The sequence below is a fragment of the Hypanus sabinus genome, chromosome 26, assembly GCF_030144855.1.
Source record: "Hypanus sabinus isolate sHypSab1 chromosome 26, sHypSab1.hap1, whole genome shotgun sequence".
In the NCBI taxonomy this organism is placed as follows: Eukaryota; Metazoa; Chordata; class Chondrichthyes; order Myliobatiformes; family Dasyatidae; genus Hypanus; species Hypanus sabinus.
This window is the reverse complement of record NC_082731.1, coordinates 43772502-43799822: the sequence shown is the minus strand read 5'-3', so window position 1 is coordinate 43799822 and position 27321 is coordinate 43772502. Positions and strand designations below refer to the sequence as shown.

Sequence of the window (27321 nt, the reverse complement as noted above, 5' to 3'; positions counted from 1 at the left end):
CAAACGTGCCCCTGCTCAAATATTTCATGTGTGTCAAGGGGCCACGGTTTTTAACCCAACCAACGATAAATCATACTCACAACAGCTAAGCAAATTAGGTTTGAAGGTGAATATAAATTTAGCAAATTTACTTGTCAGCAACCAACATCTTCATTTTTCCCTCCAGTGTACAATGAAATCGTTTAAAATTGGATCCACTTATAAAGGTAATTTGCGGAACTTGGCAACTCGCCAATTCATACAGATCAATACTGACAACTGACTGTCACTACAAACCAGCCACGCTACTAATTCCAGGTAGGATCAGATGTGACAGGACGAGTGTATTTACCAAGCTACGAAATCGATGCACACACTGACATTCCAAACAAAGGAAAAGATCACTTGCAGCAAGAGATCTGACATTTGGAGAACTGTCGCCGACACATCTCGTAACACTAAGGTGCAGATTTTCAAGCAAAATCAGAAACTCGCAACAGAAGCAGCGCATCTGTGCACTGATATTTAAATTATAATACAAGTTTGTGCTAACAATCGCACTAAATTCTTGCCTAGGCTCTCTTGGCTAATGACATAACCGCCGGCCGCCATCTTTAAATCCAAGATGGCGGCGCACCACCGACCCTCCGTAACAATAGAAGGTAAAAAAAACCGCAGCGTTTCTTCCGCACAAAACACACTTTTTAAAGTACGTTTTCCTCAGATGTCGACGCCTTTTAAGGTAAAGGAAAGGCCGAGATCTAGAGGGCCGCTTTTCCGCGGTGTTTAATTCTTCTTTCCCCCCCCCCCACACACTTACTTGCAGTTCGGCTTTCTCCGCCTCCCACCGCGCTTTCTCCATCTCGAAGCGCGCCCACTCGTGCTGGATGAAGTGCAGGATGCCGGGCACGGTGTAGGCATCAGGCTCGGCGGGGCTTTCGGCGACGATTTTATCCAGCGAGGCCGGGGCCGGGCTCGGACAGCCCGTGTTGCCGCCCGCCGAAGCCATGGCAGCCGCCTGTCCGTCCATTCCGCAGCCCGTTCCCCGCCCCCACTTCTACCTGCCAAATAGTGGGAGTCCCTTTCACTTGGGTGGGCGCGCATGCGCGCTGAGGGAGCTGCGGCAGACTTCCTGCCAAATACTGTGCCGCCATAACATCCTCTGCCTTCAGCAATACGCTTAAAATGCTGGCGGAAACTTGAAGAGAAGTCTCTAATTCTTTTGGTAAACCATTGCCTTCTCTATTTTATGCGACTGCCTTTTGAGTTTGCTCAGCTACTTTCTCCTGATATGGCTCACTCTCAAGTATTTGACGACTTCTGTGAAACACCTTTTAACTCCTACTCCTTCGCCATACATGCAAATTGTGGTCAACTTCTTACAGGTTCTGGGTTAAATCGGTGATAGGTTGATAACTGTAATTCACAGAAGCCTAATGGTTTCATGCTTAAGATACAGACTTTAAGGGTAAGACGAGGGAACACACAACAGTCCTCATAGAGGGATCTGAGGTGGAGAGAGTGAGCAGATTCAAGTTCCTGGGTGTCACGATCTCTGAGGATCTAACCTGGCCCCTCCATATCGATCCAGCTACAAGGCGGCTGGACAGCGGCTATTATTTCATTTGGAGTTTTAGGGGATTTGGTATGTCACTAAAAACCACACAAATTTCTACAGATGTACCGTGGAGAGCATTCTAACTGTGGGGGGGGGGGGGGAACTAATGCAGAGGATCAAAGAAAGCTTGAGAGAGTTCTAAAGTCAGTCAATTCCATCATGGGCACTAGCCTCCGTTGTATCCAGGACCTCTTCAAGGAGTGATGCCTCTAAAAGACAGCATCCATCATTCCATCATTAAGGATCATTTTCACCCAGGACATGCCCGCTTCTTGTTGCTACCGTTAAGGAAGGAGGTACAGGAGCCTCAAGGCACACATTCAATGACTCAGGAACTGTTTCTTCCTCTCTGCTACCTGATTTCTGAATGGACATTGAACCCATGAACAATATCTCACTCATTTCTATTTTTGCACTAATTTAATATTGCACTTTCTATTTAAAAAGAATCTTAGGGTTTTACGTGGTGACAAGTATGTACTCTGATAATAAATTTACTTTGAACTTTATATTCATACTGTAATTCTCAGGTTTTTTATTATCATATATTGCAAAGCACTGCTGCTGTAAATTCAACAAATTTCAGGACATATGTAAGTGATATTACACCCAAGTTTGATTATTTAAAAAAAAGTATGAGGGAGCATATCACTCCCATCCAGGCTACTCTGCATTGGCTTTCTGTATCTTTTAGAATTGATTTCCTAGTTCTCTTACTTGCTTTTAAAGCTCACAATGGCCTGGGATCAGAGTGCATCACAGATTTGCTTTTGATTTATAATCCTGCTTGAGCTCTCATCTTTTCTTCTGCTGATCTCTCAAACTTGAAAATCTCCCTCAGAAGATAATTGGCAGGTGAGCTTTTATTTCGAACTACACTCCAAAACTGTGGAACTCAATACCTAAAACCATCAAGGATACAGACTCAAACAAGAGAAAATCTGCAGATGCTGATAATCCAAGAAGCACACACAAAATGCTGGGGGAGCAACATCTATGGAGAAGAGTACAGTTGTTTCAGGCTGAGACGTCGACTGTACTCTTTTCCATAGATGCTGCCTGGCCTGCTGAGTTTCTCCGGCAGTTTGTGAGGGACACAGGCTCAGCTGACACTCTCAAAGTTCAAAGTAAATTTATTATCTGTGTACATATATCACCATATACAACCCTGAGATTCATTTCCTGCCATCATTCTCAATACAGTCAATAGCAGAAACAATTAGTGAAAGACTGCACTAACAGGACAGACAATGTGCAAAGGACAAGAAACTCTGCAAATACAAAAAGAAAACATAATAAATAAATAAGCAATAAATATCGAGAACATGAGGTGAAAAATTCTTGAAAGTGAGTCCATAGGCTGTGGGAACAGTTCAGTGACGGGGCTCAAAACCTATTTATTAAACCTTGCATTTAAGTGACATCTTTTTGTCTTATTTTCACGTTTGCTCCATTTATATACTTCCATCGTAGAGCTCTTTGAACTAAATAGTTTGTATGAAAAGTGCTCTATAAATACGTTGTTATTATTTGGGTTGGCGGGTGGAGATACGTCTCTACCAAAGGAAGTGTAAGGCACTCCTTCCCTCCGCTAGCCTGCAGGTCACCCTTGGGCAAGGTGTAGCACCTTGCTACACCTTAGACCCCTGATTAGGGTCACGTGAATCCATGGTAGTCGGTGGTGGATAGTCATATGAGCAGATGGTGCATATCACGAGTCTTGGTTATGCAACTACTGATGCCAGGCAGACAATCTCTGAAGAGGACTGATAATGGATGGGGCATCACTTGTCTCGTAAGACACTGCCCAGAAGGCAGCAATAGCAAACCTCGTGTAGAAAAATTTGCCAAGAGCAGTCATGGAAAAATCATGATCACACACGTCATGATGTCAGAGCCTGTGTCATGTTCATCCCAAGTACCTGCATGACAGAGGACTCTCTGATCCAAGGGCTGTTCCCAGGGACACACAGAGACGGACATCAAATGCTGCTGGCAGATCATCATCTCGGTGAAAGACGCCCTTTGGTGTGCCCGCAACTTGCTGGTCTGCCAACACGTCCACAGAGGAATGCTGCCGACTAGCTGCAGGAGTACATGCTGAGGGGACGCAGTGGAGATTTGTGCAGCCACTGCAAGGGCTCGTTAGGGAAGGACCACAGTATAGAGTTCTTCAGGCACTGGAGGGGGTGGTTGAATTATTGTAGTAGCATTCCACCCTAGGAGGCCTCCTGAGTGACAACAGTCCTGTAGGAGCCGTATATTCTGTGTTGTGCGTTGTTATGGTAACAAGTCACTTGAGTGGGGGCTGTTACTTATTCATGCTTATTTCATGGCAGTTTGCAGTGGAGAGAAGTCACATCTTTGTTGGTCACTGAGATAACATTCAATAGTAATTGTATGTTTACTAATTGCGAATAAAAAATTGGTATAAGAAATTCACCTCTTTAGAGCAATCATTAGAGCTGTAGGTGTGTCACACAAGTATAACAACTTGGTCTGCCATCTCAGGATGGTGGCAATTGTCTTGATTTTGGATCAATTTTTGCCACTGCAAGTCTTATTGTATTTTGTTACGTTTTAAGGAATGTGCTAAGACACTATTTAATGCATCATCTAAAAATGTAGTTTATTCTTGTAAATAATTTTTTATTATGAATAAAGCTTTTTTGATATACTGTATTAAAAAAAGTCAAGGAAACTCAAAGATAGGAGAATCTAGCTGGGTTGACCAAGATTTCCAACATCACTGAATCTCTTTTTGGGGGGGGGGGTGGGGAAGAGGAAGAGGGAGAGGGAGAGAGAGAGAGAGAGACAGACATCTTTGTAAGTGAAGCATAACAATACAGTCGACTGCAGGGTCACACACCGAAACAGACAAGACCAGCACCACCACTATCATGAAGCTTTAGTGCGTGGATGACAGCACCACTGCGGCACACTCTGACCCATGTTGCATGCCTTTCCCAAAACACTAGGGTCCTCGGTTTTGTTTTGAATATAAAAAAAGACATGGGTCCTGTATCAACCACTACCTAACCAGCCATGTTTTAAGCTCTCCATAAAAATTGACAATATCACCCTTGGAAGTGAAGACCACAAAAATGCACAGTTGCTCCAGTGTTTTGTGTGTCCCTCAAGATTTCTGGTATCTGCAGTCTCTTGTTTCTCCAAATCCTTGGCATTTCTTCAGTTTGTACTGTGTAGCTACTGTTTTGTTGGGATAATGAGTCATACAGTTCCAGGAACCTGGCCAGGTGTACAAACAGTGAACCTGTGAACTTATTGTGGTGGTATGTGAACTTTTCAAGTCTTTCTCTCTACTTTTGGAGAAAAATGCAGATGGTAAAATCATTTTTATGTGTCACAATTTTAAGAATAGAAGTTTGAAGATTTTCAGTTGCAGTTTCTAGATTGCAGTAGTGACCATCATAAGTGTTGCTTGTTCACTGTAAAAATACTTTAGGACATCTTGAGAACATTAAAAGTGCTTTAGGACTCCCCAGTGAATCAAAGTACATGGAATTATATGGTGAGTTGAGTAAGTTGGAAGATCAACACCCTTAAAGTGGTATGGGTTAAACTTTGCTTTACTATCACCAATTGGGGTTCATTTCCCATCGTTCTCTGTAAGGAGCCTGCACGTTCTCCCCTTGACCAAGAGATTTTCCTCCAGGTGCTCAGTTTTCCTCCCGTGTTCCAAAGACGATCGATTAGGGTTACAGTTAGTGAGTTGTGGGCATGCTATATTGGTGACACTTGCAGGCTCCCCCCAGCACAAACTTCAGACTGTGTTGATTGTTGCTGCAAGGCGATGCATTCCACTGTGTTTCTCCAGGATTTTGTGTACAGTACCTGTGACAAATAAAGCAAATCTTTCTTATCTTTCTGCTTTGTCATCCAAAACACTTAGCCTAGATTATAATGAATGTTGGAGCAGTTTCAAACCACTGTCTTGCCTGCATTTGCTTTCCATCTCTCAGCATCCTGCCTCACCATCAACTAATATGTTTCTGCAATTCTGATTGTTACTGATATATCTTTGCTAATTGATGAGGCTCAATATATATTTTCAGAGCACTTTGGTACCTGGTCCAGTTCGTATTCAATTGGAAAAGAAATATTGGCATTATAATCTTTCTTTTCTATTGCCCAGCTGCCAGTTTACTGCTCTTGATTAGCCATTCCCCTTGCTTTTCACTAAAATATATTATGAGGGCATACAGGAGTTAGATATACCAGCTAGTTGAGTGGTGACATCAGTGAGACTAAAGAGCTGATTGTGGACTTCAGAAAGGGTAAGACAAGGAAACAAACCAATCCTCAAAGTAGGATCAGAAGGGAGAGAGTGAGGAATGTCAAGTTCCTGCATGTCAGAATCTCTGGGGAACCCAACTTGGACCCAACATATCAATGAAGCTATAAAGAAGGCAAGGCAGTGGCTATATTTCATTAGCAGTTCGAGGAGATTTAGTTTGTTACCAAAAACACTTGAAAATTTCTATAGCTGTACTGTGGAGCACATTTTAGCTGGCTGCATCACCATTTGGTATTGAGGGGAGGGAGGACTGCATAGGATTAAAGTAAGCTGCAGAAAGCTGTAAACTCAGAATATAGAAATTTACAGCACATTACAGGCCCTTCAGCCCACAATGTTGTGCCAACCATGGAACCTACTCTAGAAACTGCCAAGAATTTCCCTAGCTCAGAGCCCTCTAAATTTTCTCAGCTCCATGTTCCTATCCAAGAGGATCTTAAAAGACCCTATTGTAACCACTTCCACCACCAGTGCATTCAACACACCCACCACTCTGTGTGAAAAACTTACCTGACCTCCCCTGATTATATCACAAGGGGGACATGGAGACTGGACCCAAATGCAGGACACACGCATTGAAGTACTAGGGGCAGGACAGGAACAACTAAAGGATAGAACAAGATGGGGAGACCATGGCAGGCAACAGTAATCCTGGGGTTCAGAGAGTTCATGGCAAAGGCAGGACCCTGGAGTTCATGGCAAAGGATGGGTCAATGGAACAAGGATAGCCACATACTCCTGGGCAGGGCCCAGCCTACCAGGCAGGAAAACAGGAGCCTGGGCAGGATGCCGGGCACCACCCATTAGAAGCAAGGGGTAGGAAAGGGTCAGAGTCCTCAGGGCAGGCCCCATAGCTCCTGGGCAGGGCCACCTTCCAGGCAGGAAAACAAGGGCCTGGGCAAGACACAGAGCACCCAGGAAGGTTGCAGGGCACAACCCATCAGAAGAGAGGGGCAGGAAAGTCAGAGTTCCCCCCCCCCACCAGGCAACAGCAGTCCAGCCTGCTTACCCAACAGAGGCAAGGGATCAGAAGGGAGCTCAGTCCAGGGTGACTACAAGAACAGACTTACAGAACTAGATGATTAACAGTGGATACTCCAAGCCAGGGTCAAGATGGGATAGCCAGGCAAACAGCACAAACAAAGCCAACCAGCAAGTACAAGAAGAACAGGACAACCCCCCCAACTAGACTCAGTCCCAGAGCCCCTTATACCAACTTCCAACCAATAGGTCCCAGGTGCACCTCCTTAAGCCAAGGTGATCCTATTTAGGCTTAAGGGTGAAAGGAGGGACGGCTACAAGACCCGGAGTCCAGAGTCCACGGACCGGATCAAGACCCAGAATGCGGGCTCTGGACCAGTCCATAACACATTACCTATTTCCAAGCACCTTAAAACTATCCCCCTTCGTGTTACCCTGGGAACAAGCCTCTGGCTATTCACACGATCAATGCCCCTCATCATCTTATACACTTCTATCAGGTCACCTCTCATCCTCTGTAGCTCCAAGGAGAAAAGGCCAGGTACACCCAACCTATACTCATAAGGTACATCCTCCAATTCAGGCAACTTCCTTGTAAATCTCCTCTGCACTCTCCATAGTATCCACATCCTTCCAGTAGTGAGGTGACCAGAACTGAACACAGCACTCTAAGTGGGGCCTGACCAAGATCTTATATCTGTAACATTACCTCACGGCTCTTGAACTCAATCTCACGGTTGATGAATGCCAATACACCAAACACCTTCTAACAACACTGTCAACCTGAAACTGTCAAACTCAGTCAGTTCCATCATGGGTAATAGCCTCTATTGTATCCAGGACATCTTCAAGGAGCGATGCCTTTAAAAGACAGTGTCCCTCATTAAGAACCCCCATCACCCAGGACAAGCCTTGTTCTGATTGCTCCCATCAGGGATGTGATACAGAAGCCTGAAGGTGCATATCCCACTATTCAGGAACAATTTCTTCCCTTCTGCCATCCAATTTCTGAATGGACATTGAACCCATGAATACTTTAGAAAATTTGCCATTTAATTATATACTGACTAATTCATACTTTTATAATTTTGTATTGTACTGCTACCGCAAAGTTAATAGATTTCATGACACATGCCGGTGCTATTAAACCTGATTCTGATTCACCTACTGCTGAGAAGGATCTATTTAATCTGTTAGGTTGTATTGGTGGAGCAGACTGAATGAACTGAATGTCCTATGTCTTATGATCTTATGTCAACTAGTTTCATTTCCATGTTTCCTCCCCATTGGATAGCACCACTGAACATGCAAATTAATTGGCTTCTCTTTAATGAACCCAGGTTTCATGGTCATTCGTGCGTATTATGTAATGCACAGAAATCAGCAACAAAACCTCACAGCTGCGACAGTTGTTGTGTCAAAAACACTTAAAGGAAAGATGGAATAATCTATCTCACCATAATCTCAGGTAAACCACAATCTATATTGTTCTTTGAAATTAAGCTATCTTCCCAGCCTTGATTCTCAGTCTCCTAAATCTGTAGATCAATTGCCAGAGCACTCCAGTTGCAACTCTAAATATGGAAGGGGAAAATCAAAATGAAATAAAATCATTAGAATGAGGTGGCATAGGGGGTCAGAAGGTGTTGCATTGTGCTAAGAAACAGAAAGGGTAGAAGGACTTCGATGGGTGTTGTATACAGACCTCCAAGCTGTAGTAAAGATGTGGTCTACAAATTACAATGGGAGATAGAAAATGTACACCAGAAGGGCAATGTTACAATAGTCATGGGGGGATTTTAATATGCAGGTAGATTGGGAAAATTAGGCTGGTGCTAGATTCCAAGAGGGGAATTTCTAGAATACCTATGAGATGGCTTTTTTGAGCTCCTCGGGTTGAGCCCACGAGGGGATCAACTAATCAGCTATTCTGGATTGGGTGTTGTGCAATGAACCAGAATTGATTAGAGAGCTCAAGGTAAAAGAACCCTTAGGGGAAAGTGATCATGATATGATTGAATTCACCCTGAAATTCGAGAAGGAGAAGCTAAAGTCAGACGTATCAGTATCACAGTGGAGTAAAGGGAATTAGAGGAGCTGGACTGAATTGGTGGGAAAAGTACCTCTGGCAGGGACGATTGCAGAGCAGCAATGGCTGGAATTGCTGGAAGCAATTCAGAAGGCACAGATTATGTACATCTCAAAGAGGAAGAAGTATTCTAAAGGCAAAATGACACTGTCCATCTGCCTCTCTACCAGAGGACTTTAGGTTCAGACCCAGGGAATAATTGTCAAATGCATTTCACTTAAAATTGCATACTGTTTATTAGCAAGCTTGTGTCTCAGTTGACAATACAGAGTCCCCACTCATAGAGTACTGTCTAAGGCTGCTTGTTAAATATTCGTTATCACATACACACTGGTTGTTGCTAGGCACCTTGATAGTTAGTTACACAGAGCAGCTTTCTCATGTACAAGCACTCCAGTGTTCATTAGTTATCTTTGCAACATTATTAGCCAAGCTGCAAATAAGTCAGGTTTTAGCCCATTTAAGTCTGCATATAGTTCCTCAATACAACTGTGGCTAACAAGAGAAGTCGAAGTCAAAGCCAACATTAAAGCCAAAGAGGGCATATAATGGAGTAAAAATTAGTGGGAAGTTAAAGAGTTGGGAAGCTTTTAAAAACCAACAAAAGGCAACTAAAGTCAGTAAGAAGGTAAAGATGGAATACGAAAGTAAGCTAGCCAGCCAATAATATTAAAGAGGATATTAAAAGTTTCTTCATATTTAAACTGTAAAAGGAGAGGCAAGAGTGGAAATTGAACTGTTAGAAAACGATGCTGGAGAGGTAACAATGAGTCACAATGAAATGGCGAATGAACTGAATAAGTATTTTGTATTAATCTTCACTGTGGAAGACACTAGCAGTATAGTGGAAATTCCAGGTGTCAGGGGTTATTACTAGAGAGAAGGTTCTTAGGAAAATGAAAAGCCTATAGATAGATAAAGTCACCTGGACCAGACAGTACACACCAGGGTTCTCAAAGAAGTGGCTGAAGAGATCATGGAGGCACAGTATAGTAATGATCTTTCAAGAATCTTTAGATTCTGGAATGATTCCAGAAGACTGGAAAATTGCAAATGTCACTTCACTCTTCAAGAAGGGAGAGAGGCAGAAGAAAGGAAACTATAGGCCAGTTAGGCTAACCTCAGTGGTTAGGAAGATGTTGGAGTTGATTATTAAGGATGAGGAGGCACATAATAAAATAGACAGTAGTCAGTGTTTATTGTTTCACAAGGGAAAATCTTGACTGGACAAATCTTTTGGAATTCATTGAAGAAATATCAAGGTGGGGAGACAAAGGAGAATTGGTTGATGTTGTGTATTTGGATTTTCAGAAGGCCTTTGACAAGGTGCCACACATGAAGCTGCTTGTCAAGTTATGAGCCTGTGGTATTACAGGAAAGATTCCAGCATGGATAAAACAGTGGTTGATTGGCAGGAGGCAAAGAGTGGGAAGAAAGGAAGCCTTTTCCAGTTGGCTGTCAGTGACTAGTGGTGTTCCAGAGGGGTCTGTGTTGGGACCAAATGTTTTAATGCTAGGCATCAATGATTTGGATGATGGAATTGATGGCTTTGTTGCAGAGTTTGCAGATGACATGAATATAGATAGAGGGGCAAGTAGATTTGAGGAAGCAGAGAGGCTTCAGAAGGACTTAGATAGATTAGGAGAATGGACAAAGAAGTGGCAGATGGAATAGTGCCAGGAAGTGTACGATCGTGCACTTTGGTAAAAGAAATAAAAGGAGAAAAAGTACAAAGTCTGAGGTGTAAGGGGACTTGGGAGTCCTTGCACAGGATTCCCTAAAGGTTAATTTGCAGGTTGAGTCTGTGGTGAGGAGGGCAATTGCATTGTTAGCTTTCATTTCAAGAGAACTAGAATATAAAAGCAAGGATATAATGTTGAGACTTTATAAAGCACTGGTGAGGCTTCATCTGGAGCATTGAGAGCAGTTTTGGGCCCCTTAGAAAGGATTTACTAACTGAAGAGGGCTCAAAGGAGGTTCACAAAAATGATTCCAGAATTTGAGTCCTGCCAAAGGGTCTCGGCCCGAAACGTCAACAGTGCTTCTCCCTATAGACGCTATCTGGCCTGCTGTGTTCTACCAGCATTTTGTGTGCGTTGCCAGGATTGAATAGCTTGTTATATAAAGAGCATTTGATGGCTCTGGGCCAGTATTCACTGGAATTTAGAAGAATGATGTGTGACCTAATTGAAATCTATCGAATGATTAGAGGCCTTGAAAGAGTGGACATGGAAGATGTTTCCTATGTTGGGAGAGTCTACAACCAGAGGACACAGCCTCAGAACAGAGGGGCATCCTTTTAGAATGGAGATGAGTAATAAGTTTTTTAGCCAGAGGGTGGTGAATTTGTGGAATTCTTTGCAACAGGCAGCTATGGGGACCAAGTCTTTATGTATATTTAAGATAGAGGTTGATAGATTCTTGATTGGTCAGGGCATGAAAGGATATGGGGAGAAGGCAGGAGATTGGGACGGAGATGAAAATTGGATCAGCTATGATGAAATAGCAGAACAGACTTGATGGGCCAAATGGTGTAATTCTGTGCCTATATCTTATGGTATGGTCCTATGTGCAGCACCTTGTCAAAGGCCTTCTGAAAATCCAAGTACACAACATATTCCAGTTCTACTTTGTCTATCCTGCTTGTTATTTGTCGGACAAGATTTTCCCTTGAGGAAACTATACTGACTTTGGCTTTCTTTTATCATGTGCCTGAAAGTACCTTGAAACCACATCCTTAACAATCAACTTCAACATCTTCCCAAACATGGGGGTCAGGCTAATTGGCCTATAATTTCCTTTTTTTCTGGCTTCTTCCCTTCTTGAAGAATGGAGTGACATTTGCAATTTTCCAGTCCTCTGGAATCTTGCCAGAATCAAGGGATTCTTGAAAGATTATTGATGCATCTATAATTTCTTCAGTTACCTCTTTCAGAACCCTAAGGTGTAGTCCATTGGTTCAACCTTCAGACCTTTCAGCTTTCTAAGCACCGTCTCCCTACTATCAGCAACTGCAGTCACTTCCGCCCCTGACACTCGAACTTCTGGCGTGCTGCTAGTGTCTTCCACAGTGAAGACTGAGGCAAAATGCTTATTCACTTCATCCACCATTTAGAACCATAGAACATTACAGCACAAACAGGCCTTCTTTGTTCACCATTACTACCTCTCCAGCATCATTTTCCAGTGGTCCAATAACTACTTCCGTTTCCCTTTTACTCTTTATATTTTAAGTATCTGAAGAAACACTGTATGCTCTGATAGTCTTAGCTAGCTTCCTTTCCTATTCTATCTCTTCCCCCCCCCCCCGCTGATGTTTGGGTTTTTTGGTTGCCTTCCATTTGTTTTTAAATTTCCCAATATTCTAACTTCCCATTAATTTGTGGTCTATTGTATATCCTCTCTTTTACTTCTATGTTTGGCTTTGACTTCCCTCATCAGCGATGGTTGCATCATACTGCCTTTAGAATGCTTCTTCTTTGGGATGTCTCTATCCTGCACCTTCCAATTTGCTCCTGGAAACTCTAATTGCCTTGCTGTTATCCCTATTAGTGTCCCCTTCAAAGTCAACTTTGGCCAGGTCTTCTTTCATGCCTCTGTAATTTCCTTTGCTTCATTGGATTACAGATACATCTGACATAAGTTTCTCCCTCTCAAATTGTAGGGTAAATTCTATCAAGTTATGATCACGCTTTCCTAAAGGTTCCTTTACCTTAAGCTCACTAATCAATTCCGGTTCATTGCACAACACCCAATCCTGAACAGCTGATCGCCTAGGTTGTTCAGCAACAAGCTCTTTTAAGAAGCCATCTTGAAGGCATTCTACGAATACTCTCTTTTGGGATGCAGCATCAACCCGATTTTCCCAATCTATGCTTGCATCTTGAAAACCCCTTGACTATTGCAACACTGCCCTTTGTACCTGCCTTTTCTATTTCCCGTTGTAATTGTTAGCCCACATCCTGGCTACTATTTGGAGGCCTGTATATAACTCCCATCAGTGTCCTTTTACTCTTGTAGTTTCTTAACTCTACCTACAACAATCCTACATCTCCCTATCCTATGTCACCTCTTTCCAAGGAGTTGAATCAGAATGAGATTTAATATCACCATATATGTCATGAACTTTGTTAACTTTGTGGGTGTGTATATTAAATAATTAAGTCAAAATAAGTAGTGCAAAGGTAGTGAGGTGGTGTTCATGAGTTCAATGTCCATTCAGGAATTGGATGGCAGAGGGGAAGAAGATGTCCGCCTGATGGTAACAGTGGGAACAGGGCATGTCTTGGGTAATGGACTCTGCCTTTTGATTTCATTTTTAACCAACAGAGCCACAACACCCCCTCAGCTTACCTGCCTGTCCTTTTGATACAGTGTGCATCCTTGAATGTTAGCACCCAACTGTAACTTTCTTTCAGCCATGACTCAGTGATGCACAGAACATACCAGACAATCTCTAACTGCAAGATTTTGAATACTGTGTATTCAAAAACCTTCAATCCTGTTTCTAACACTCTTTTCGATTTTATCCCCCTTCTACCTTGCAACCCATCCCACTGACTACAATTTTGCCACATCGTCTGCCTGTCCTTCCTGACAATCTCACTACACACTGTCTCTACTTGTAAACCACAGCCCTATCACTCCGATTCCCATCCCACTGCCAAATTAATTTAAACCCTCCCCAATAGCTTTGGCATACCTGCCTGTAAGGATATTGGTCCCCTTTGGGTTCAGGTGTTACCTGTTCCTTTTGTACAGGTCATACCTTCTCCAGTAGAGATCCAGAAATATTAAACCCAGTTAAATATTAAACACCAGTTTCTCAGCCACACATTCATCTGCCAGATCATCCAATTTTTACCCAAAGCTGGTGTGTGGCAAGGCAGCAGTCCAGAGATTACTAACCTGGAGATGCTGTTTTTCAACTTTCTACCTAGATCCCCGAATTCTCCCTTCAGAACTTCCTCGATTTTCCTACCCATGTCATTGGTGCCAATATGTAACAAGACTTCTGGGTGCTCACCTTCCCCCTTTAGAATGGCATGGACCCAATCCAAGATATCTCTGACCCTGGCACCTGGGTGGGAATATACCATCTATCATGTCCATTTGCAGATACTTTCTGTGGATACATTTTGTACTGTAACAGAGACTGGACTTCAGAAGTAACAGTACAATCTTGGAACGTCCTGGGGCTGTGACAGGTGCTCTGGACATGCATGCTCTCTCTTTCTTCCCTTGGTTGTGGACTGTGTGATACTGTCTGTCTGGTACCATGTCATCTGCCAAGGCATTTTACTTCTGTCCTTCCGTCTAAAATTACAGCCAACAGCTTGGGTATTTGTATTAATGCCAAGGTCTAGTCTCATTCTGTACAGACATCCATGCTTTATTCAATCAGAATGTGAATCAAGTTTAATATCAGCTTATGTCGAAGGTTCAAATGTCAAGATTAATGTCAGAGAAATGTATACTACATCCTGAAATGCTTTTTCTTCGCAAAACATCCACAAAAACAGAGGAGTGCCCCAAAGAATGAACGGCAGTTAAACGTGAGAACCCCAAAGTCCCTCCCCCCACCAGCAAAAATAAACACATCAGTTCAATCACTGAGCCCAAGCGGGTGCTAAGCAATAGCAAACACAGACCAAAGTTACCCCAAAACCTTCACATTTCATCTGAAATTCGACAGCCCACAAGTTCTCTCTCTCTCCCTGAGAAGGGAGAGGGAGGTTTCCCCCATTTTCACAGTGAGTGGGAGACATAACAACCTGCTGGTTCACGATCTTGAAAGTCCATTTCGTTGCTTTTTTTGAGCTCTGTGTCTGAAGATTGCAAAGATCTTGGGTGACACCGACCCCCGATCCGCCCGTCTCCAGAGCCCCGAGATCTTATGCTTCCAAACACTAGGCTGCCTCTCAGGCTAACCCCTGGCTCTCAATCTGAACATTGGCTGGTCCTGAAACCCTGAGAACAGATCCCATTCTAGCAAAGAACCGAAGTCTGTGTGTAACTCCAGGTCAGGGTCATCAAAAGAACCCTGAAAGGGAAAAATAAAGGTATTAAAGATGGAAATAGAGCTGTTTCCAAAGGTGCAAGCCAAGGAGTCGATATTAGGAGCCATCGCCCCTCCTAAGGTCCACCCATCATGTCACGAAATTTGCTAACTTGCTGCAAAAGTACAATGCAATACATAATAGTAGAGAGAAAAATAATGAATTGCAGTATGTATGTGTGTGTGAATATGAGTACACACACACACAGTCGCCAGGTTACGAATGAGATCCGTTCCTAAGTCTGTCTTTAAGTTGAATTGTAGGTAAGTTGGAACAGGTACATACAGTTCTTATTTAGCGTCAGTTAGTCAAATGTTTGTCTTAGTTTATAGTATGTATTTTACCTTTCTATGCAGAGCTTTTCTTCTCGTCGTAAGTGGCCTTGTAGCAGCTGAGGCCCTCAGTAACTGTACGGTAAACCTTGGTGCACCTCTCTGTATTAGGATCATGCTCCTCTAACTTCGCCATCCCTGCTTCAATGAGACGAAAGGCTTCAGCTAACTCTTCCGTCAAAATCTTTTTCTGTTCTGGAGTTTTTAGGTCCCAGTCTTCTTCCTCAAATACTATCCTCACTATCTTTTATCTATCTATTGTTCCAATTGTTGTCCGACTGTAGCCTAATGCTTTTCCAATGACCGATGGCGTTTCACTTCTTTCTGATTGCTTTATTATTTCCACCTTATTTTCAATCGTGATCGTTTTCCTTATCTTTGATGCATTACCAGCACTTGCATCGGATTTACGCTTTGGAGGCATGGTTACAAGGGTAAATAAGAAAAATTTAAGCCAAGTATGAAGTTACACACTCAACACAGTGTTAACAGCGACGTAATCCGACTTAAAATGGGGGATGGCTTTCTCTTCCTTGAGCGGAAGAACTGCTGAAGCTGCGCAGTGTTTTAATGAGTGTCACAAAGTAGTGCGTGAGTTCATTATTATGAACCGTTGTATTTAACTCAAACTTTTAATATAAAAGTTTATGGCAGTCCATTTGTAAGTACCCCCCCCCCCCCACCCCATACCAGGCGGTGATGCAGCCAGTTAGAAAGCTCTCCACACTACATCTGTAGAAATTTTTGTGTTTTTGGAGACATACCAAGTCTTCTCAAACACAGAACAGGTAATGCAAATGACTTTAGAGTGCTTCAATTATTGAAACTACCTGCACACAGTAAGATCCTACAAACCATGGTCGTCTGAATATTTTTATGCGTATTTAAGAGATGAATATTAGCCTGGGTGCTAGAGGGAACTTTTCTACTCCTTTGAACTGCCATCTGAGAGGAGACTAGACCATTGTTGGTAGAATTGCAGATGGAGATGAGAGGGCGTACAGGAGTGAGATATGCCAACTAGTGGAGTGGTGTCACAGCAATAACCTTGCAGTCAAAGTCAGTAAGACAAAAGAGCTGATTGTGGACTTCAGGAAGGGAAAGAGTAAGGAACACATACCAATTCTCAGAGGGATCAGAAATGGAGAGAGGGAACAGTTTCAAGTTCTTGGGTGCCAAAATCTCTGAGGACCTAAACTGGTCCCAACACATCAATTCAGAGATAAAGGCAAGACAGCTACTATATGGAGTTTGAAGAGATCTGGTATGTTAACAAAAACGCTCCAAAACTTCTATGGATGTACCGTGGAGAGCATTCTGACAGGCTGCATCACTGTCTGGTATGGGGGAGCAGGGGGGCTACTGCACAGGACCGAAAGAAGCTGCAGAGGGTTGTAAATTTAGTCAGTTCCATCTTAGGTACTAGCCTACAAAGTACCCAGGATGTCTTTAGGGGGTGGTGTCTGAGAAAGGCTGCATCCATTATTAAGGACCTCCAGCACCCAGGGCATGCCCTTTTCTCACTGTTACCATCAGGAAGGAGGTACAGAAGCCTGAAGGCACACACTCAACGATTCAGGAACAGCTTCTTCCCCTCTGATTCCTAAATGGACATTGAATTTGTGAAAAACACAAAATGCTGGCAGAACTCAGCAGGCCAGACAGCATCTATGGGAGGAGGTAGTGACGACGTTTCGAGCCGAAACCCTTCATCGGGAACCTGTGAACTCGACCTCACTTTTTAAATATATATTATTTCTGTTTTTGACACATGCTGGTAATAATGAAAGCTATTTTGATTCTGATTTAACATTGCATCAGTGATAGTACAGAGTCCTCTACTAATAGATTGGGCAGGACTTACATACAACATCAAACAAGACCCTTCGGCCCACAACGTTGTGCCAATCTTTTACCCCACTCTATGATCAATCTAACCCTTCTCTCCAATGTAGCCCTCCATTTTCCTATCATCCAAAGAGTATAAATCAAAGAGTTTCTCAAGTGTCCCTAATATAAAAATATTAACCTCTGATATTCCCCCAATCTTTCCTCCAATCGCCATAAAATTATTCCCTCTTGTTTCAGCCATTTCCACTCTGGGAAATTGTTTCTGGCTATCCACTCAATCTATAGCTCTTAACATCTTATACACCTCTATCAAGTCACCTCTTCTCCTCGTTTGCTCCAAAGAGAGAAGACCTAACTTGTTCAACCCATCCTCATAAGATATCTTCTCAAATCCTGGAAGCATCCTGTTAAATATCCTCTCTAAACCTTCCACATTCTCCTTATATTGAGGCAATCAGAACTGAACACAATACTTCAAGTGTGGTCTAACCAGAGATTTATAAACCTGCAACATTACCTCGCAGCTCTTGAACTCAGTCTCCCAATTAATGAAGGTCAACACACATCTTCTCAACAACCCTCTCAAATTGCACAGCAACTTTAAAAGTTCTATGGAAGTGGACCCCGAGATCTCTCTGTTAAAGGGACTTTTTCTCTTGAAAGACTTTTCTAAGTCCAAGATGATGTAGTCATTGTTGGAACAAGATTATCAGCCTGTGCTTGGCTTCAAAATAGAGAGTTTCTGACTTCGAGGCTCTTCGGTAATTTCTGAAGATTTCCACAGTAATTGGAGTTTTGATAGAGTATTGGAGTATCTGATCTTGTTACAAATAAAATAAATGACAGAATTTAAATTTATTTTTACACAAGCAGGAGATATTTAACCTCAGAGCTGAGACCCATGCTGAGTATCATTTGTACTGGCTCCTGACCAGAATTTTTTGGTTAGTACTTTCTTATGTTTCATACATTTATATATATGGTGGGGTGGCGGTGTTGAAATACGTCTCTACCAAAGGAGATGTAAGGTGCTCCTTCCCTCCGCTAGCCTGCAGGTCACCCTTGGGCAAGGTGTAGCACCTGCTTAGCATGGGAGTAGCTAGTGGACAGTCGTATGAGCAGCTCGTGCAGATCACAAGTCCTGGTTATGCGACCGCTGACACCGGGCAGACAATCTCTGAAGAGTATTGCTAACAGCTGAGGGTCACCTGTCTTGTAAAGACACAACCCAGAAGGCAATGGCAAACCACTTCTGTAGAAAAATTTGCCGAGAACAGTCATGACCATGATCGCCCACGTCATATGACATGTCACATAATGATGATGACGATGTATACAGTGGATTCCAGTTAATTGGGCCGTCAGTTAATCGGGGCAGCTGTTTATTTGGGACAACTCTTAGAAAACAAAAATTAATCAATAAAACAGCCATGATTCCCTTCATTTATTTGGGATACTTTGCCACTTAACTTGAAGAGATGCTCAGCTGGAGGGCCGAAGAAGCGCTATAGGGTCAAATGAAGAATGTTTGGAGGTGCAAGATCAGACCTGAGGACCTGGAGGATGTTGCTGCTGACCGTAACACTTGGCAACAGCTGTGTAGGGATGGGGCTTCGTATTCTGGAGATGGAAAGAACAACCAGAAGACAGCAGAAGAGAGCCAGGAGAAATGCAGCCATGGTTGCCATCACTACCACCACTACCACATATACATGTCCCACCTGCAATAGACCTTGTGGGTCCAGGACAGGACTGAATAGTCACCAGAGATCTCACCGTTAAAGGAATGGACATCGTCATCGGATTCCGATGGACAACCGAAGAAGAACTAGCGTCAGTCATGTGCAGTTTGTGGCCATTAGACGCTACACCATATTTACATTGAACAGTTTTTAAATAGTGACAGTTGTGTGTGTTTCTGCTAAATAAGCAGGGATTTTTGTCACTGATAATTGGCAAGAAATAAGCAGCTAAGACAACTCGGGACTGTTTTGCTCACCTGTGGTTTCACGCATTTAGGCTCAGAGATGCCAGAAACGGTCAGGAATGAAAATGAGACTATTTCACTCCTTTAACAAGTTAGGAGCTATGATAAATTTGAAGGTGTCAGCAATCATCTTGAATGTTATAATGAAAAAAGATTTAGGGAATGCAATGGTCAAAAGCATTGTGTAAAGGCAGTCTGCACTGATTTTGTTCACTTACAATCAAAAGAACACGTCAGTGTATACTGGATGAATTCCTCCGTCCATAACTATTGGGATCTAATGCAAAGTGTTCTAATTTGTTTTGCATTTCATTTAGATACATAATGGTAGTTTGACTTTGTGACTGTTTCCATGAAACTTCAGCAAACTGGGACAACGGCTTTATTGGGTCAAAACATATTGGTCTCGATGTGTTCCAATTAACTGGGACGGTAATTACAGTCATTTAGTCCCACTCAGTGTCCCATACAGTTTCCAAAATATCAGTTAAAACCAAGTCTGTGCTAAAGGCGGCAAAAACATTCGTTTTGGGAGGTCTAGAGTATAAAAGCAAGGATGTAATACTGAGGTTTTAAAAGGCATTGGTCAGACTGTACTTGGAATACAGTGAGCAGTTTTGGGCCCTTTATCTAAGAAAGAACTTGCTGGCAGTGGAGAGGTCCAGGGAGATTCACAAGAATTATCCTGAGATTGAAGGGGTTAACATATAAGGAGTGTTTGGTGCGTCTGGGCCTGTACTCGCTGGAGTTTAGAATAATAAGGGAGGATTTTATTGAAACCTATCTATCCAGACCTCTCAATATCCTACCAGATATTGAGAGGTCTGGATAGAGAGGACATGGAAAGGACATTTCCAGCAGTGGAGAGCCTACAATCCGAGGGCACAACATCAGAATAAGAGACATCCCTTTAAAACTGAGGTGAGCCAGAGGGTGGTGAATCTGTGGAATTCATGACCACAGTCAGCTGTGGAGGAAGTCATTGGGTATATTTAAAGCGGAGGTTGATAGGTTCTAGATTATTAAGATTGTCAAAGATTATGAGAAGAAGGCAGGGAAAATAAATCAGCCATGATGGAGTAGTGGAGCAGACTCAATAGGTCGAAAGACTTAATTCTGCTCCCAAGTCTTATGGTCAAACTTGTAGTTGCTGAGAAAACTGGCCTAAACCCTACAGGACGTGAAGCTGAAAGCTGAACGTGTTTCAAAAGGGCCAGCAGATGCCAAGCTTGCAATTTAAAAAGTGCTAATTGTTGAAGTAATGAGAGTTTGAAGGTGGAGTGAAGCTACACCATTTACAAGTTTAGGAGAGTGACAGAGTGACAGTGGTGGAAACAGAACAGGAAGAGGATATGGAATGGTGTAGTTAAGGAAAGCATTGCCCACCATGGCTTTAAGGAAATGGAGAAAGGGAGATCAGAAAGCTCCTTATGGTTGGTACTTGATGACTTCCATGCTGTGGGTCACAAAGGTAAGTTCTATGTGAGGTATTGCACTTTGGAAGGAAAAACCAAGGTAGAACATACAAGGTAAATGGTAGGGCACTGAGGAATACAGAAGAACAGAGGGATCTAGGAATACAGATACAGAATTCCCTAAAAGTGACATCACAGGTAGATAGGGTAGTTAAGAGAGCTTTTGGTACGTTGGCCTTTATAAAACAAAGTATTGAGTATAAGAGTTGGAATGTTATGGTGGGGTTGTATAAGGCATTGGTGAGGCCAAATTTGGAGTACTGTGTGCAGTTTTGGTCACCGAATTACAGGAAGGATATTAATAAAGTTGAAAGAGTGCAGAGAAAGTTTACAAGGATGTTGCCAGGACTTGAGAAACTGAGTTACAGAGAAAGGTTGAATAGGTTAGGATTTTATTCCCTGGAGCGTAGAAGAATGAGGGGAGATTTGATAGAGGTATATAAAATTATGGTGGGTATAGATAGAGTGAATGCAAGCAGGCTTTTTCCACTGAGGCTAGGGGAGAAAAAAACCAGAGGACATGGGTTAAGGGTGAAGGGGGAAAAGTTTAAAGGGAACATCGGGGGGGCTTCCTCACACAGAGTGGTGGGAGTGTGGAATGAGCTGCCAGATGAATTGGTAAATGTGGGCTAACTTTTAACATTTAAGGAAAAACTTGGATAGGTGCATGGATGAGAGGGGTTTGGAGGAATATGGGCCAGTGGGACCAGGCAGAAAAATGGTTCGGCACAGCCAAGAAGGGCCAAAGGCCTGTTTCTGTGCTGTAATGTTCAATGGTTTTTCATAAATGTTTCCACTAAAGATAGTGAATTAACTGAAAATATAACTTGTCCAAGGCAAGGGTGCAGAACAGAATTAAGGTTAATATCACTGACATACAGTAGGTCATGAAATTTGTTGTTTTGTAGTAGTTGTCTATTACATTAAAAAGCTATAAATTACAAGTATAGAAAATTAAATAAGTACTGCAAAAATAGCAAGGTTATGTTGATGGGTTGGTTGATTGTACGTTAAAAAGTCTGATGGTGGAGGGAAAGGAAGCTGTTCCTAAAACGTTGAGGTTGTGTCTTCAGAATGCTGCATTGGTGGTTGTCCATCTTGCCCGACAATGACAGGAAAGCTGTGCGGGAGAGTTTTTAAAGTGGAAAAGCCACTACACTGGGGCAGTTCCACTCTCTCAACCTCAGAAGTTTGGATCCAATGGTATGAACAAGTGTCAAAAAATGGGTTCTTCTTTGGTTTCAGTGGATGACCATGACATCGTCTGTGCCCTCCATCGAGCGTTGCAGAATCGCATTCCTGGCCATTGGATCTCACTGTAGATCTTATCCGCCCAGTCCACTGGAGCTGATTTCACATGCTAGGACAGGCATATCCCTATCTCACTGGGGTATGAGGCTGCTGGCTACCCTTACCTGGTTTAGCCCACCTGAAGGAGTGGTGTACCAGGGTCTGTCCGCTTGCAAATAGCTACTTAGAGCCCCAGGTGGGAGCTGAGTGTCCAGTGGGGACCAAAGATGAGTGAGCTGTCCTGGACTGGACATGACAAGCCCTTTTACCAGAGGTGCTACCCCTCTGTTGTGATGGAAATAACTGGTTCTTTGAGTCTCAACAGTAGAGGCCTGGACACACACAGTTTTAATAATAAGGAATTTATTTACAAGGGGAAGTCAGGTCAACACAAGCAACTACAATACACAGGGAGCAGTGTGGGGACAGGGTACGGTTACACAAACAAAGAACAAGGGAAAAGCACTACAACACCTATCCCCCTTGACCTTGGATAGCTGCGGCTCCCTTACCAGGACAAACAATAGACCTTCCCAAACATAAATCAATGCACTTACCTCCAATGAGGTGGTCTGTAAGAGAGGGCAAGCCAAGGCCAAGTCAAGGCCAAGTCTCACCTTTTAAAGCATGGGGCTGGGTGAGATAATCCAATTAAGGTGACCAATAATTTAGGTGTGCATTGATTAGTTGGGAGGGACCAAATGTTGATTGGCATGTTGTGTGTCCTCCGACCAGCCAGGTGGCAGTGCATCTCCCTGGACACCCCATATATCCTGAGGATCCTGTCTCTTCTCTGTAATGGCAGTGATAAGAAGAGAGCACATACTGAGTGATGGGGGTCCTGACTGATGGCTGCTGTCTTCCACCACTCCATGGTTTCCGTGGATCAATTTAATATCAGAGAATGCATACAGTACATCCTGAAATTCTTACTCTTTGCAGACATCTGTGAAACAGAGAGTAAAATCCCCAAAGAATGAATGACACAAAATGTTAGATCCTCAAAGCCCCCCTCCCCTCCCATACACAATGGGAGCAAAGCAGCAACAAAAACATTGGTCTTCACTCTCACTTTGGTAGGAGCTATATCTCTCTCCCCCTCGCTAGTGAAAGAGAGAGAGCCTGTCTGAGATGTTTGAAGTGTTGGGATGGACAGTAGGTTTTTTGATGGATTATGGTCTCTGGGGCACCATGGGCAGTGGTGGGGGGGGGGAGGGGTTGCGGTTGATACTTTTGCTGGAGCAAGTGGGGGGAGGGTTGATGTTATGGCTCATGAAACAAGAATGTTTGATGTTACATTCTTCTGTGTTGCTTGAAAGAGAGATCAAAAAGCTCTTTATGGTTGCCATTTGATAAGTTCCATGTTGTGGGTCACAAAGATAGTTTTTCATAAAACTTTCTTTTATGTTTTTAGATCCGTTCATGATGATTCGTTCCTGAGGAAATAACTGCAAATATAACTTGTCCAAGAATCAGGAACCTCAACAACTGTTACTTCTGTAATGTCAAGAGGAAACAAGAAATTATTTAAGAGAAGCTGCTGATTGAACAGCAACACCACTGAAACCCCGAATAGCACAATGCGGATTAGTTTATGCCAGCTTCTGCTGACTGGGGCAATACTGATTAACCTGGTGGTTCTGTACTATGTCTCCAGAACCCAACAGCAAATGCTGAAGCACAAGGAGCCTGGGAAAGTTGCCTCTCGGAGGCTGTCACTGTCGCGAGTCACTGGAATCACCGTGCTGATCAGAGAGTTTGAGGACTTTGAGAACTGGGTGGTAGGCGTTGCACAGTCCTTCACCAAGGGAAGGCAGGATCAGCCCATTGTGGTGGTCGCTGACAAACTACCCTACCCACCGCTGGGGCTGCCCGATAAGCCGAATATTCAGATGGCCCTGCTGAAAGCATCTCCTGATCAGCCACCCCATGTCATTAGACCTGAGTTCTATATCAAGACAGAGTACACCCTTCTCGTGCCAGATGGAGCACAATTGGACTCAGCCCAGCAAATTGAGCACCTTCTTCAGGAATTCGAGGCCAACAAGGAGAAAGCTCGAATGGTTGCCGCCCCCGTTCAGCCTTCAGGAATGTTTCAATGTCTAAACTTGCGGGTTAACCTAAAGGAATGGAGTGCAATTTATAGCCTGTCTGCCAGTCAGCTTTGTGATGCCATTGGGGGAGATGCCGTGGTTCTCCTTCGGACAGAAGACTTGTTCAACCTCTCTCAGCCTATGCTGAGGCCACTCATGACTTCCCTCTTCATTCAGTCTTCGCTGCATGGCTGGAGGGTGAAGACAGCAGATAATGTGGCTTTCTCTTCATACCAGCGCTCTCTGTACATGTCGGCCCACAATCAGTGGAAGGCTGACAACAATGCCAAAGCAAGGTTGGCTCAGCTCTTCAAAGACTTTGGCATAAAGCGAGTGGTCGAGGCTGACGGGAAGGAGCACTGGTACGGGTGCGGCAAAGACACTCCTCGCTGTTTTGGCACTGTGTATGACGACACCCCCGAATACCTATATGAAAACAAGTGGACTCCGCCTTGCTGCCTCAGAGCCTTGCGTGAGACCGCCAAGTACGTCATAAAGATCTTGGAATCCGCAGGGGTCCGCTACTGGATGGAGGGCGGCACGCTACTGGGAGCAGTCCGTCAACAGGATATCATTCCCTGGGACTACGACGTGGATTTTGGGATTTACCTGGAAGACGTGGAGAAGTGCGAGTTGCTGAGGAGTCTGGATTCGGGCTCAATTGTTGATGAGAATGGCTACTTGTGGGAAAAGGCAGTGGAGGGAGAATTCTACAGAGTGCAGTACAGTGAAAGCAATCACCTGCATGTTGACCTGTGGCCCTTCTATCCCAGGGAAGGCATCATGACCAAAAACAGCTGGATGGATCACAAGCAGGACGTTGAGTTCCCTGAGCACTTTCTGAAGCCACTCGTACCCATGCAGTTTGCTGGGGTCACTGCTTACGCTCCCAACAATCACAGGCGGTTTCTGGAACTAAAATTCGGGGAGGGCGTCATCGAAAACCCTCAGTACCCAAATCCTGCAAAGAAAAGACTGGAGAAGGTGTACTAGGTGGCGAGGGAGGGGGCTATTAGGTATCTCAGAATGAAATATACCACAGTTAACACAAGGGGGGGGGGTTCAGTTGTTAGAATTTTTCAAGAAGTATTCTTGCTCTGTAACATGATATCCCACGTTCTTGTTTCTTCTGAGCCATTTTCTGGTTCCATGACCACTGCCTTCTTTGTGCACAAATGCAGATAGGTATGGTTGCTGAGCGGTTGAGAGGTATTAGGGTTTGAGCTCAGTTTCATCCAGGCTCATGGTTTTCCAATGAGGAGAGGCTGCGTCTCCACAGAAGCAGCAATCCCGACTGATACTGTCTTCTCCACTGAACACAACAAAAATAACTGATAGTCAAACAAAATAACTGATCTGACTTGTTAAATCCTGTCCCTCTGTCTGTCATCCATCCATCCATACCTAGCCTTTCCTAGGCAAAGCTGCATCTCCACTGAAGCAGCAATCTCCCTACTGATCGTCTGTTTCCTCGGTGCAATCAAACTAAAGATCTGATCTGACTCATTAACACATCAAATGGTGCATTTGTCAACTGTCGATGTAGAGATGATTTCATTCTGTTAAATCTAATAAGTGAGACAATGGATTGAATAAACAGATCATGGGATATAAAGAGACAAATTTGCACAAGGATCATGGAGACATCTCAAGACTCTTAACTAGAAGTTAACAGTCCCTGTTAGGACTGAACATATAAAGTGACCCAATGTGCATGCACAACTGGAAATACTAAGGCATGCAGAGCACTAGAGGGTGCTCTCTGACAATCCAACGTATGTGTTGAACATGTCCCTATCACAGCTAAGCTTCTGATGTATTACTTGAAAAGTCTGCTGCTAACTCTGTGCACCCATAATTTGATGAACTACACCATTACCCAATAAATGCAGTGTCCACTCCAAGTATTTCTTGTATTGCATGTGTTCCGTTCACTTCATCCAGCTATTACTCTGAATTTCCCAACATATTTCCAGTATAACCAATAATCCTAACGTTGGATCCTAACTTTAATCATTAACTTCATTGGCTGCCTTTTATTTAGTCCATTAATATCAAACTGCTATTCAGACACACACTCAGTGGCCACACTTGCTCATTAATGCAAATATCAAAAAATCATGTGGCAGCAACTCGATGCATAAAAGCATTCAGACATGGTCAAGAGGTTCAGTTGTTGTTCAGACCAAAGATCGGAATGGGGAAGGAAGGTCACCTTACCGGTGCCAAACAGGGTGGTTTCAGTGTCTCAGAAATTACTGATCTCCTGGGATTTTATGGAACATTGATTTCTAGAGTTTACAGAGAATCGTGCAAAGGCAAATTAAAAATCCAGTAAGTGGCAGTTCTGTGAGCAAAAATGCCATGTTACTGAGAGAGGTCAGAGGAGAATGACCAGACTGGTTCAAGCTAACAGGAACTCGGATAACCAGGCGTTACAACGGTGTGCGGAAGAGTATCTCTGAATGCACAACACATCAAACTTGGAAGTGGATGAGCTACAGCAGCAGAAGAAAATGAATATACACTGAGTGGCCACTTTATTAAGTAAAGGAAGTACCTAGCAAAGTGCCCACTGAGTGTATACCATTGTGGTTTTTTGCCCTGACCTGTCTTTATAATCTTTTTGGCTTAGTTTGGCGTTCTCATTTTAGAGTTAGAAGGTGTGCATCCAAAATGCATTCCAGAGATCTTAGTATTAGGTATGCAGTACTGTGAGGCGCTCTTAGGTACAGTAATGTACTTGTCAATGTGGAGTGGAGATCGAGTTTGTAAATCTGGCTGGAACAAAGGATGTGGGGAATGGTGAGAGAGGGGGGCCGTGGGAGGGGTGTGGGACAGGTGGTGGAGGAGGAGTGCCGGGGCAGAGGTATGTGGCTTGTGTGCAGACCCAGCGCTAAGCCAGCTGGCAAGGTCATCATCTGGTGCTTCCCACTCCCTCCCCTCTCCCCCTTTCCCCAACCATGATTCCCCTCTCCCTGCCCCCTTCCCACTCTCAGTCCACAATAGAGACCCAGATCAGAATCAGGTTTATCATCACTCACATATGTCATGAAACTTGTTTTTTTTTGCATCAGCAGTACAGTGCAATACATAAAATTACCACAGTACTGTGCAAAAGTTCTGGACAGCCTATATGTGCCTAAGACTTTTGCATGAAGTACTAAAGGCAATACTGTATTTTTTGGCATGCCAGCCTTCAAATGAACAACGATCACAGGCCCTTCCTGGGATAAGTTTGAGGAGTCT

The 27321-nt window shown here is 43.5% G+C and overlaps 2 protein-coding genes and 1 long non-coding RNA gene across 6 annotated transcripts in view; 1 reads left to right on the top strand and 2 right to left on the bottom strand.

Moving 5' to 3' along the window:
- Window positions 1–1058, bottom strand: part of LOC132381496 (striatin-3-like) — an 84733-nt gene extending 83675 nt beyond the window's left edge. The window contains exon 1 of the mRNA XM_059950940.1: window positions 800–1058. Coding sequence (XP_059806923.1) covers window positions 800–1009 — 210 coding nt within the window. The 5' untranslated portion in view covers window positions 1010–1058. The remainder of the gene's footprint in view (window positions 1–799) is intronic.
- Window positions 509–26127, top strand: fkrp (fukutin related protein). 4 transcript variants are annotated; one of them, XM_059950941.1, is made up of 3 exons: window positions 509–641; window positions 8237–8364; window positions 23394–26127. In XM_059950941.1, exon 3 carries the CDS (start codon window positions 23560–23562, stop codon window positions 25063–25065), a length of 1506 nt encoding a protein of 501 aa, XP_059806924.1. In that variant the 5' UTR covers window positions 509–641; window positions 8237–8364; window positions 23394–23559; the 3' UTR covers window positions 25066–26127. The 4 variants fall into 4 exon arrangements, with proteins under 4 accessions (XP_059806924.1, XP_059806927.1, XP_059806925.1 ...); XM_059950942.1 differs by lacking the exon at window positions 509–641 and adding an exon at window positions 1101–1204; XM_059950944.1 differs by lacking the exon at window positions 8237–8364 and having other exon boundaries at window positions 618–641.
- Window positions 2450–27321, bottom strand: part of LOC132381501 (uncharacterized) — a 30136-nt gene continuing 5264 nt past the window's right edge. The window contains exons 2-3 of the long non-coding RNA XR_009508052.1: window positions 14760–15028; window positions 2450–5452 (exon numbers count right to left, since the gene is read on the bottom strand). This is a non-coding gene — a long non-coding RNA (uncharacterized LOC132381501). The remainder of the gene's footprint in view (window positions 5453–14759; window positions 15029–27321) is intronic.

Excerpts from the sequence above, each read along its gene's own strand:
- fkrp (XM_059950941.1), top strand. The coding sequence starts at position 23,560 with ATGCGGATTAGTTTATGCCAGCTTCTGCTGACTGGGGCAATACTGATT.